The 13,310-nt window shown below is 38.9% G+C and overlaps 1 protein-coding gene across 1 annotated transcript in view; it reads left to right on the top strand.

The window, feature by feature from the left end:
• Positions 1-13,310, top strand: part of kansl1b (KAT8 regulatory NSL complex subunit 1b) — a 59,650-nt gene that overhangs the window by 4,517 nt on the left and 41,823 nt on the right. The window contains exon 2 of the mRNA XM_065277750.2: positions 4,236-5,523. Within this exon, the coding sequence (XP_065133822.2) occupies positions 4,325-5,523 (1,199 nt within the window). The 5' untranslated portion in view covers positions 4,236-4,324. The remainder of the gene's footprint in view (positions 1-4,235; positions 5,524-13,310) is intronic.

Raw genomic sequence — 13,310 nt, 5'->3', positions numbered from 1 at the left:
GATTGTTTGGGCTGTCTTAACTGAAAGCAGCTTGCACTGGCATATCTGAAAATATTTCTTATTGTAAGGTATGTTTGTAAAAACTACGTAAATGTCCTAATATAACTATGGCCTAGTCGTGGATTAATCTTAACCCTGTCCAGGAAGCCGACCCTTAGGGGCAGTTTCCTGGACAGGGATTAGACTAGACCTAGATTAAAATAAATGTAAGAGCTGTCCAAACTGAAAACAACTTGCACTGACATATCTTAAATTACATCAAAATGCACACGAGTAATGTTTTTAGTAAGCCATGTTTGTTAAGGTAGTTATATTTCCTAATTAAACAAAGGCCTAGTCCTGTTTTAAGATAATCCCTGTCCGGGAAACCACCCCTTAATGTTTTAGGCGGTGAGCATGTGGCTACTGGTTTGTATGAACCTAATGCTGCCTAGTGTGATCTTTCAACTTCTTTGTCCAAAAGAGCATATTTTCATTTAAACTCTGAAATTTTATGCTTGCTTAATCGCTATCAATAGTATTATGTTGGTCATCCTTATTGTCTTTCGATACATTGATAATTAGCGCTGCATGATATATTGAAGTCGTCAGAATATTGCAAATGTTTATATTGGAGTATGCATATCCCAATGGTATGCAATAACTGAATGACTTAAGTAAAAAAAACTTTATACAAAAAAAAGTATTAGGTCTATGCAGAGAGCGAGTAATGTTTCCTTTCCTAAAAAAGAATGTTAAAGGGGCCATGGCATGAAAATCGGACTTTTTCCATGTTTAAGTGCTATAATTGGGTTCCCAGTGCTTCTATCAACCTAGAAAATGTAAAAAAAAGATCAACCCAGTAACTTAGTTTTGGTAAACCATTTTCTGCAAGCACATGAAAAATTAGGTCATTGAAATTTGGCTCTCCTTATGATGTCATAAGGAGTTCTTATTATAATAATTCCGCTCCTTAATCGGCACTATCCAACCACGGCACAGCCATTTAGTGCAGAGAGCGAGAGAATAATTGACAGCACAATTGAGTTTTAATTGCAACAAACCACCATCATTGTTATCAGTGTTTCATCAGCTTATTTGCATTTTAAAGGACACACCCAAAACGGCACATTTTTGCTCACACCAACAAAATGTCAATTTTAACATGTTGTAATAAATTATCTATATGGTATTTTGAGCTAAAACTTTACAAGTGTGCTTTGGGGACACCAAAGATCTATTTGACATAGAAAAGTCTTGTGACATGGCCCCTTTAAACGTGGATGTAGGTTGATATATTATTCAGTTATTAAATGTATTTTAATCTAATTTGGATTTTATAAAGTTTAAGCATTATTGTATCACATATTGTATATTTGAAAATTACAGGACACTACATATCGCATTTACCTTTAATATTGTGCAGCCCTATCCTTAATTCAACAAGTCTTATTAGTTTTTGTAAAATTTTTGCTGCTGTAGGTGTGGTTTTAATGAAGAGCTCCTAAGAAAAATGTAAGTAAGGTCATGGTGGTTCAGGCTAGTAGCTTTTTCATGAAGATAATGGCGAAAAGGGCTACATAACAAGACCTTACTCCACCCAGAAAGGATTGAATAAATGAACAGAGACAGATTATTTAAGTTTTCTTGCATAATGGGCCTGACTTCAATGACGATAAGTTGGCCTTTTTTTTTATGAACATCCTAAAGGACATACCAGGGAGGGTTATGTGATTAGTGCTCATTGATTGACGCGTCAGAGAATGGACATGGTATTCAATACCAAATGTATTGTTTAGTTTCACACTGCATAGTGTGTCACTACACAGGAAGTCATTATTGTTTTTGGTTTGTAGTTTATAAAAGATACACTTTCAAATTAAATTTGAGGGGGCATACAAAAACATCTTGCCCCTTTTTGCAAGATAAGGATTCGGATTCAAACACAACCACAGAAAGTTTTGCAAGGATTTAACTTAATATTTTAAATTGAATTGTTGTTGTGTGTCTTTGTCCACATGTGAATTTAGTAGTGTAGTACCAGAACTTTAGTCAGTTTTTTCCCAGTATTTCATACAAATCAAGCTGAGATAACATCCAAGTTGCAGAGAGAAACAAAACAAATGGATGAATTGGAAACATCAGGACAAAATTTGTCTGTCCTTAAGTATAATAAACAAACCAAATGGTATTTCTTGCCTTTTTCCACACTGGTATGTTCTTTCCAGAATTACAAGGTTGTTTGTTAGTTGTTGTTTTTTACATGTACTCATGCCGAGGGAACCTGTTTCTTGCACCCTCCCCAAAGTACATATACAACTAGTCTGAACACCCATCCCTCTAAATCTATTTTTCTGTTTTATTTTGTTGTTAGTATGACAGGCACGTTGAGCCAAATTGAAGAAAACATTTAAACGAGAATATTTAACTACATTGTCTTGGCATTGTAAGCATATGCATAAAAAATGCGAACCATTTTTTATGATATTGGTGGAACATGTTATGCATCTTTATTTGTGCTCAAAGAATATTGGATCCCTCGCCCTCACTCTCCTCATGAACTCTGACACCTCTCTAAAGGCCGCCACACACAAATATATAATCATGTCGAATTTGGGCCGATTTTCCCCCATATGACAAATGTAGGTAAGGTCATGATCATCTTCGTGGTTGAATCGATTATGTTCAAGGTGCCACGATTACAAACCTCTAGAACAAATGCAGATGCACGCTGTAGAGTGTTAGTGTAACAAAATGATACCACGTTCAAAAGTGAGCCAAAACAACCACTAGCGCAGCAGGCACAGTCAAATGTGAGATGGACATCAAAGATTTTTTTGTGTGACCCTAGCCCAAGGGTGGTACAGACCCCAGGTTGGGAACACCCCTTTTTCTAAAGGTTCAAGTTGTTAGTGTTTTGAAGTGTCATTTTAGCCACTTTTTGTCATTTGTAATCAAATTATAACAAGTTTTGGTTATAGATGCTTTAATCGGACACATGCGTGCTGTCGCGGTTTCGCGCCTGAGCCAAAGTGAACTTCTGGACTGCATTTCAGTATGGCTAGTGGCATAGGACATCAGCTTGTTAGTTTTAATAGTAATAGGTTACACAGAGGTAGGGCCACAAGATATATTATAACATCCATAACATCGCAAATGTGCATACCCTAACAACAATATAAAATTATATCGGGACTATATCACGTGTTTGAATGCGTTATCACGGATCACATTTTTTAAATAACATGCAGCCCTACATAGAGAATTTTGTGAAGAAAGAATTGATTATCTTTCATCAGTTTTTAATGCATGTTCATGTACAGTAACATAATATTCTCATTCACTTTAGCATATCAAATAGAGTCCACTTGAAATATTCCCACATCCTCTTTGCCACTATATAAAATTCTGTCCTCCTAACATAATTCACAACTTAAGATCTAAATACTTTAACTATGTGCTTCTAAATTGGTGGGTCATGAAATGTTTAAAACCTAGCATATAACAATCATAAAGTTAGAAACAAATCAATAAGCTGATCTACTTTAAAAAAAGGAAAGCGTAAATTCTGACCTTTTTGGAAGCAAAGTTGTCTGTCACTTAGTAAAAGCTTAGTTAAATAGGTAGCTTAGATGTCATTATAAACAGGCAGGGTGACAACATGCCCTCATCTTCTTAAACAAGGAAAATGCTGCAATGTGAAAAAAAAACACATCCCAGACTAAGTAAATAAAGGTTTAACTGCATGAAACGATAAAGATGACACCACTGAAATTCAAGAAACCTTTATTTTGTTTGTTGGGTCTAGCTTTTTTTATAGGTTTAACACAGTAATTGTTTAATCTTAGGGACATATGCTTTTTATACAAAAAGTGATTGTGGGACTGTAGCGGATTGCAGCCAATAGATGGAATCTGGGTTCGAAAGCAAAACCAGTTAGTGTGCATATGTGTCTAGACATCCGAAAGAACATTGCTATGTGAACACCAGCTTCCTTTGTACAGCTGCTTGAATAAGAATAAAAGTAAATCATAACAGGGCGGTTTCCCGGACAGGGATTAGACTAGTCCTAGATCAAAATAAATGTAAGGGTTGTCCAAACTGAAAACCAGTGCCCTTTGTTCAAATGGGAATAGCATTTATGCTAATACTAATTTTATCCCTATGACAATGTTTGCTTTGGTTGCTTTCTGTCATTCAACATTAAACTGTTATACCTGACCTGTAATATATTTTTATTTCTTGTGTTTCTCTAGGCTGTCTTCTGGCTCAGTGGTGGGTGGGTGGTGTGGAGCTGGCCTCAGCACCGGGAGAGGCCCCCTCGCCCGCCCCCTCCCAGTGCTGCATGGCTGCAATGGCGCCCGCTCTGACCGACGCGCCGGCCGAAGCTCACCGTATACGCTTCAAACTGGCTCCGCCCTCCTCCACCCTCTCCCCAAGCGGCGTGGAGGGAAGCGGTACCGGCAGCCACATCCTCGTGTCTAGTAACGGCGCTGTCAAGCGCAAGGCCTCGGAGGAGCGCCCCAGCCGTGGGGCTGGCCCCTGCAAGCCCCTCGTTACCTCATATCACTGTTCAGATGTGACTCCTGTGTCCTCTGCAAAAGAATCATCCCTCAAGCTTCAAGGCGTTTTACTGCAGAAGCACGGCATTCTGCCTAATCTCATACCGCGCAAGCACCAGGCTTTGGAGATCTCTGAGGAGCAGCTAAAGAGCATTATGAATGCTGGAGGAGGAGGCGGTGGAACATGCGGGCCGCCTTCCATCCAAGGCACCACCGTTAACGGCATGGCAAAGAAATTGTCTAAACCTGGGTCTGACAGAGACAATGGAGTAACCTTGAACGGTGGCCAGCGTACCACAGAGCAAAACTTTTCAAACCAGACTCAAGGTGTCAGTTCCGGTGGGGGACTGACAAGGAACGGTCCTCTGAGAGATGTATCCGAGCAGTCAACAGGTGCGTCCCAGAACTGTCCCAGCAATGGAGAGCCTCCCGCAACCTCTCCACCTTCCGTCACACCTTTCAACATCACAGAGGATAAAACCTCAGACTCTCTGCCGATAGGCAGCGAAGATGCATTGACTTTCTCGCTCGCCACCCAGCAAGATCCGTTGGGTTGCATGGGGGCGGAGCTTTCCGACCGGACCCAGCACAGCCAGAGCCGACAGGGGGAAATCGAGGCACGACTCAGGCGACTGCGCAAGAGGCTGCAGGTAGTCCAGGCCAAACAGGTGGAGCGCCATGTGCAGCAGCAGTTGGGTGGACTTCTCGACAGCACACTGGGCGCTCTGGATGCCAGACGGCCGAGGGGGCGTCATGGTGACGACACCCTCACTCCTCAGGAGAGGGATGGACTGGGACGCTTCCTGAAGGGAGGCTCCATGCCAGCCGAATTGGAACGGCTATCTTTGAGTTGCACCACCAATCTGCGATCTGCTGAAAGCGCCTTCGATTCTGATGCCACAGAAAGCAGCTCTGGAGGAGAAACGGATGTAGAGGAGGATGAACTGACTCGGGTGGACATTGAACAGAGGCACATTCCTTTGTAAGTATTGTCCTTGAGTTGTATGTTCGCAGCCCATTATAATTTTGCATTAATGAAGAGATTTTTGATGTTAATAGTGTAAGTGCTCATGTTGGTTGAGGGATGTGTTGTTATATAGTAATGTACTATAATTTACAGGAAATAGTGTATATGTATATGATATGCTATTGATATATGGGTTACCATACAATAATATTGCTATTTTTCATGTCTGGATTTTGATCGAATAGAAATAATCAAGTATTCGCGTTGATCTAGTTAATATAATTGATTCATTATATTTGGCCTTTCACAGACTATAAATCATTCTGAATCATGGTCAGTCTCTTTAGGTATACACAATTTATTAGATGTTTATGTATACCTGACATATCTCATGTGTTTATCTAAAATGATTATGCGCTGTTCTTTGTAAGGGAAGATTTGGTCAATACAATAAGATGTGAATAACGCGATTGCAGTAACAATATCATACTGCTTTGTTATGTGGAAATAACAAAGGTGTGGTTTGTGTTGTCTTATATATCATTACAAGGACACGCCCGCACATACACATACAGTGTCCGTCATTCCCTCCTTCAGGGCTGAGCTTTGTTTAATACTTTTTGAGATGTCAAAGGATCTTTCATGTGAGGTAGTGAGTCACTTCTTTCTCAAAGCCTGTTTTATACATACTAACATATAAGAGCCCAGGCAACAGATGGAAAGTGAAGATAAGATGCTGTTTATCTTCTATTTCCTTTTTATATGTAAGTGTTTATTTATATTTTCATTCTAGCTATATAAGAGGGATCCACGGTATTAAAAAGGAAACGTGGTATGCGATAACTTTTTTAGATGATGGGATTAAAGTTATGCAATACGATGATGATTGAGTCTTATTAGAATATGTTTAATAGGGGTGTAACGATACACCAATTGCATGGTTCGGATCGGTTTACGGTTTTGGAGCCACGGTTCGGTTCGGTTTGCTGTGGATGTAGGGTTCCTGTCATTTTACCAGCAATGCTTAGGAACAATAGATTAACTTAACTTAATAACAACAACAAAAATAACTTGATGTTTTCTTTAGTAACTTTGGCAAACAAACTTAAAATCAATTAAACTTTAACTTTAGTAATGCAGGACTGTAATTAGCTGTTTATCAGGTGATGAATATCATTCCTTAGCTAAAATGCTGAAAATGTTACTGTTGAAGTCAACTAATGCATGAAATAAATGTACTATGAATCTGTAAATCTGAGTATAATGTGGGTTTATTATCAGTAATGAACTAATCAAGGTAATCATCACACACACACGCACGCACACACACCAGAGGTCGCGTTAGACTTTCACTTTTGAAAATTCTGCCATCACTTATTATTCGTCATTTCATGCTTTAATTATAAAAAATTTTTTTGTTTACATGTTCATTTTTAATCATGGACTTACAAAAAAAGGCATTCAAGTTAAAATGTGTTTAATTATTTGTGAAGAAGAGAACAGATAAACAGACACCATGCATAACTTTACATGTTTAACATCATGAAACAGATGAATTAATGTTTTTTTTTCTCACAGTGACAGCGGAGGCGATTAAACACGCGAACTTGTGCTGAACAGGCAAAAATAAACAAATCAAATCTCTGTTGCGATTAAAATAGCAACAAACGTGTAAACTCCGTGTTTTTACCTCAGACAGACAACGTCTTGTTACATTTGTACTTTTGTTCTGGAAAATGATCTCGCGCTCTTCTATTTCACTTCGGTTAACCCGATCTGACACGCAAGCACACACACACGCGAACGCAAGCACACGCACACAGTTACGACAGATTGTGTGTGATTTGTCTACGACACGAATTCCATTCCTGTACTCCACTGGAAACCCAAAATGTTCCCACACAAGAGACTTAAATGTGTCCGGGGGATCTGCAATCTCAGGCGGAGCAGCCATCCTGTGACCTGCGCTCACTCCCAAGTCACATGACATGACATGCACTTAGAAAACAGTAACTTTGGAATATACTATTTAGAGCAGCATTTAAAAAGCTCTTATTAGTCGTTATTAATACAATTTAATCAAATATATACAAATATTTTTTTAAATAAATAGATTAGTTAGTCAGAGATAAGTGACATTAACCTCAACAATGGGCAGCAGGAGGCGTGAGAGTACCGCGACACGACACGGGAGGTTCGCGATTCGTATCGTGGGTGGTGTATCGCGATTGTTCAGTTCGTAATATCGTTACACCCCTAATGTTTAAATAATGAAAATCATATTGCTTAAAGGCACACAAGGCAAGTCTGAGTATTATTTCTCTACTAGCTCCCCCTAGTGTCTGGGAGTAAATGCGTTCTATATCTAAGACTATACGAGACTGAAGGACACCGGGTCGGATACAGCGAACTTGCAAGTGGGGTATTCTTCCTACAGACGGTAGGGGCGGGCGAGAGAGTCTTCATTCGTCATGTAATGAGTCATTTAACCATATACCGACTTACGAAGATGATTTTTTAACATAAAAATGCTGCCTTGTGTCCTTTTAACACGTCAGAGCTAGGGATGTCAGTTTATGCAATTCCCCATAATCGATGATCGTTTAAATGATCAATCAATTGAATTATCGTTAACTGTAATTGTGCAATAAACCTTTACTGCAGTGAAATATAGCCAGTGATGTGAAAGTGTGCATTAAGGCAATCAAATGTCTGCTTCCTCACACTAATTAAAATATTTTTTGTCTTAATAACATGCTAGTGAGATTGTAACATTAGTCGATGTAGTTGGTGTTTAGATAAAATCATCAATTTAATCTAATACAATGACTAATAGACACTGTTTACTTTGCCACACATATGCACTCTGGCAACAGTCGCATGTAAGTCTATGCGTCCATGTCAGAATCAAGTTTTCATTATCATCAAGTGTTATTTTTTTTAGTTCTCCTCGCTTTCTGAGTTGTTGATACATTGTTTGTTGTAATTATATCCAAGAAACATACGAAGGACACTTGTCTGATTGTCACCTCTAGGCTGGACCTGCGGCGCCCTTTCAGCAGAGATACATAAAAGGGCACCTATTGTCCGCTTCACAATATTTCATTTCCTTTGGTGTGTAAGTGTGTATTAGTACATGTTAATGATATGCAAAAGGTACAAACCCCAAAGTAAACAATGTAAATCTCTTCGACTACAACAAATACACAGATTGTTGGTAATAGTTTACTTCCTGGGATTGGTGATGTAGAGAAGACCAACATTATCATAATTGACCTATGGCTAAGCCACGCCCCCTCCCCTCAATCGGACAAACAATCAACATTCGGTGATGGGCGCTATGGCAGCTGTCACAATTGATGATTTTTGGAGACAGAAAGACTATACATCATCTCGAATTCACCAAAAGGAGCGCATTGGAGGGTTATAGTAATAATTTTATTGTTGAGAAGTACGATGAAAAGCTTCAGCTCCAGGCAAAAATGTACAGGTCACAGTGTAAACACGACAAACCGCATCTCGTTGCCATCATGATCAAATTAAATATGTACAGGTCTAAGTTGTATATGTTTCCAGGACAAGCCTTTTTACCACCTTTTCCAAGAGTACCTCTCCCTTAGTTTGGTGCTACAGTTTTTACATGAATCATTCAGCACAACATTGCTATTACAAATAACATTTGTTATCTTGGTTATTTACAGATACGTTAATGAAGCTAAGTGACATGATTTTGAACGCAGCTAGAAGCTAATGTTAACGTTTTCTAATGTTAGGCTAACGTTACGTTAGAGATGTTAAAGATAATGTTCAAATACGTTGTTGACTTAGCTTAGAACAGATGTAGACATCCTTGTTTAATTTATCCATGTTTATTTGGTATTGTGGTCTAACGCATAACTTAATCCAGACCAGACACGTAACGTTATCTTGATTGAGATGTGGCTTGGGAAAGGGTTAAAAAATACTCAACGTTGCCCAGAATCACAGGATACCTAGTGTCAGAGTTGCATGTACCCCATGCACACCGTTTGACCATTTTTAACTTAAAATGACAAAAAAAAATGACATATAAAAACAAATGAAAACTAACTGCAATGCATTTCAATGGACGTGGAAGCAGAGAATGTCCGAGTGTATTGGTGTTAGCTATGTGCACTGTGATTGGCTCATCATGTTTGGGGGTGTGGCTTAGCCATAGGTCAATTCCTATCGCTTTGGACTCGCTGCCTGTAAGTTAACTCCTGTTAGCATTGCGAGCGAATCTTTCAAACATGGTAAGGAGCGTCACATTTTCAGCTGACGTCAGAGGTATTAAGGTCAATCACAATGTACAGATCAGCTGGCCAATCAGGGACACAGAGCTTTTAAAATCGATGAGTTTTGTACATGAATCGGTGTGTTTCCGGAAGAGAGTGAAATCTGAAGATACAAAAGTTTACAGGGTGGAAAATGTGTTTTTTTAATAGGGATTGGCACGAGTACTCGATTGCTCGAGTACTCGAACGTGGCATCGATGATCGATCACGAAAACGATGATCATGTGGGTTTATTTATTTATTTATTTATTGTGGATATGGCGGCATTTGGATGTCTGGTTAGCATTACAAGCGCATGTGGTAGTAAAGACTGGGTCTGGAGATGCGTGTTTGACGTTGTGTCAAGCTACGCAGACCGACGTATGACATCAGTAACATTACCATGCGTGATTCAAAAACAAACAGATAATTCCGCGCGACCGCACCGCAGAAACCCACCGATCCGCGCAAAGCGCGGCAGCCCGCCAGCCCGCCGATCCCGTGAAGCCAGCCACAACTCACATCACTGAGGCACTATGGTTTAAAAGGATGTCGTGATTTTCGGAAATACAGTCAGTCAGGTGCAAAATGTACAGCGCCGTCAAAAGTTCAATGGATTATCATCTCATATTTAAACATCAAATGTCAAGAGATACAGAGAGCCATACGAGCATTACCATTACATCTTGACTGAGGTAAGAGGACGACACGACACAGCTAAACGCGCATGATAGCAAAACACTTAGCTGCTTAATGTTATGAAGCCTGTGCTTTGACTGGACGTGTTTAAAAGTGCGCTGTTTTTGATGCACATCCACAAAGGGAGTTAAACTTTCTTTTTTTTTTTGATAATTTAGTTGAAACCTTAGTTGAAGTCTTGCATTTTATGCAGATAGATGCACGTTGTACATTTATGTTGTATAAAGGCTTAATATTATGCAGAGTGCATCAAATAGAAAGGGCTTCGGTTTGTGTTTATTTACCCTTTAGTTTCACTTCATCACGCAGCTTTTCCTGTTAGAGGTTTCTGTTAAAAAACATTTGATTAATTAGGAGTCTACTATGTGTTCATTGTTCTGTCGTAGTTTCTTCAAAATTAAGTTTTATTTGAGTGTTTTAATCAAAATATTTTCATTTTCACCATGACGTGTACGCCCCGCCCCTTTGATTGCCCCGCCCCCAGTTAATCGAGTACTCGTTCTTCAGACCTATGGATTAATCGAAATGAAAAAATGACATAAATGCACATCCCTATTTTTTAACCATAAACTACACTAACACATTGTATTATACAAAATAACGTTGTTTTTAGCAATGAAATAGGTGCCCTTTAATTATGGAGAGAGCAACCTTTGGTATTCTACCATCAGGAAACCCATATGTAGTTGCCATATGCGTATTTGCGCTATGTCAATATTTTTTATATATCGCACAACCCTACTATATATTTTGAAAATGTTGCCAGTATTTGCCATTATTTATTCAGTGCCCTGTTCTAAATTGAAGTGAATATATAAGACACCATGAAGCCAGTTGTTTTTATAAGGCTCTTTGAGATATTACTGGTATTGATATACACTGGTATTAATCACAGTAATCCAACTGTACTTGCTAATTCATACATTACTATCATCCATAGTCCACTTGCACATTCATTTACGTTTAATATTGGCTCTGTTTCAACACGTTCAATGGTTCAGCCCCCATATCAGTCGTCCTTTATTTGCTGCATCATTGTACTTGGAAAGTGTCTCAGCGGACCAGTGGGTCAGAAATGTTGTGTTTGTATCAAGTAGGCTAAGATCGCTCCATGAGGGAATAACCTACATTCAGAAGAGTCACATGACTATTGTGCAAGGACAAATAGGCTTACTTACAGATTATACAAGTGTAGTGAAGAAGCATGTTGACAGAGCTGTATAGCATATGAATATGTTTTTGACATTTATTGTTTGCCCTCTGAATATTTCTTTCAGGATGTTGTTGATTTTGTCTGCATGCATGGATGGGCTGAGATTAAGAGGAACTCTGGTGTGAACCCACAGTACTGAGTCATTTATACGAGATCTTGGTTCATGGGTGGTAAACAGAATTGACATTATGAAAGTTCACTGACAGCAAGCTGTAAATGCGCGTCCCATTCGTTTTTTTTCATAATTTGTTTACATTGGGTTCAGTTAAGGCAAGTAACTCGCCTTTTGTAAGACACAGGAACCTACAGATACTTTAAATAGTTCCCCTACCTCAGATTGAAAGTGCTCAGTCACTGTTAACTAATGTTTTAATAATTAACCAACTTTGCCAGAGGCTTTCCATATAGTGTTTGTGACATATTCACGTGTATGTGTGTCCTGCTGAAAGAAACCCCAATAAATACCCAAGTTTCCATGTAGACTAGCCCAACATCCATTGTGAGCATATAAGCGCAAATATCTCAGTCCATGGCACAGGAAGGCCAGGCGTGAGACTAAAATTGAGCTTCATGTACTTGCACTTACCAGCTGGTTGTAAGAACTGGTTTGAATAAAATATTAATTGAACGGCTCAAATTGACACCATTTTTAGATCCCTGTACCTTTTGCAATCTCAAGATTTTTAAAACGTGTGTGTCTTTTTCCTGTTTAATGGGTTGAACAAAGTAAAAGCAAGCAATTTACAAGTTGGTTTAGCTTGTAACACTGTGTTGCTTTCAATATTGTGTTTATTTAAGCAGTCTGACATGGCACAATCCAACCAGTTATTTAAGTCTGGTGGTGTAGGCTATATATTTTTGTAGGAAATGTTTTAAAAAACTGTTGTTGTTTTTGTTAGTCTTTCTTATATCAAATACGTTCAGATTAACGGATGTTAATGATCTCTCCCCACGTAGCAGACTGGTTTCCCATGCCAATTGTCTCTCCTAAAAGGCATTTTTGTATGCATCAGGATGCAGCGTCTTTCTCACTAGTTTACGCATTTGTGATTTGAATATACTCAGTCAGGAAATACAGTTTCCTCTTTTTCTTCTTTTGACAGCGTGCATCTGTTCAGGTCACATGTTCAATTACTGCAACTATCTTGACCTCCCTGCCTTTTAAAAGGAAAGTGAAAATCCATAAAAATAGTACAGACATCAAGAGTCACTTGTCCCTCAATAGTCTTAACACTTATTTTCTAATGCTTGAGTGGATTTTTCTTTAACTGAAATGATCAAGGCTTTCCCATCGACCTGGTTTCTGGTTTAACCAGTCTACCTCCTAGGTCACTAAGCCGGCTTGTCAACTTTTTCCCTCTCTTTTAAATGGCTTTTATTGTTGTTTCCATCATTCCATGTTCACTTTCCTAATGTTTTTTGACTGATGTAATAAGGTCATCATGACACAGCTGGTAGATCAGAAAGATGCCACTCTTTAGACTGAGATTTTTGTATTTAGTGTCCCATCCTGGCTTATAATCCTGTGTGAATAAGGGCTTACTTGCATTACCGTACCCATGCGCGATTGTCACTCCTCTCATTCCCTCTTAGGT

Source organism: Paramisgurnus dabryanus, chromosome 3 (genome assembly GCF_030506205.2).
Source record: "Paramisgurnus dabryanus chromosome 3, PD_genome_1.1, whole genome shotgun sequence".
Taxonomy (NCBI): Eukaryota; Metazoa; Chordata; class Actinopteri; order Cypriniformes; family Cobitidae; genus Paramisgurnus; species Paramisgurnus dabryanus.
Note: the sequence above shows the minus strand (reverse complement) of the source record. Positions and strands in the feature narration are given on the sequence as shown.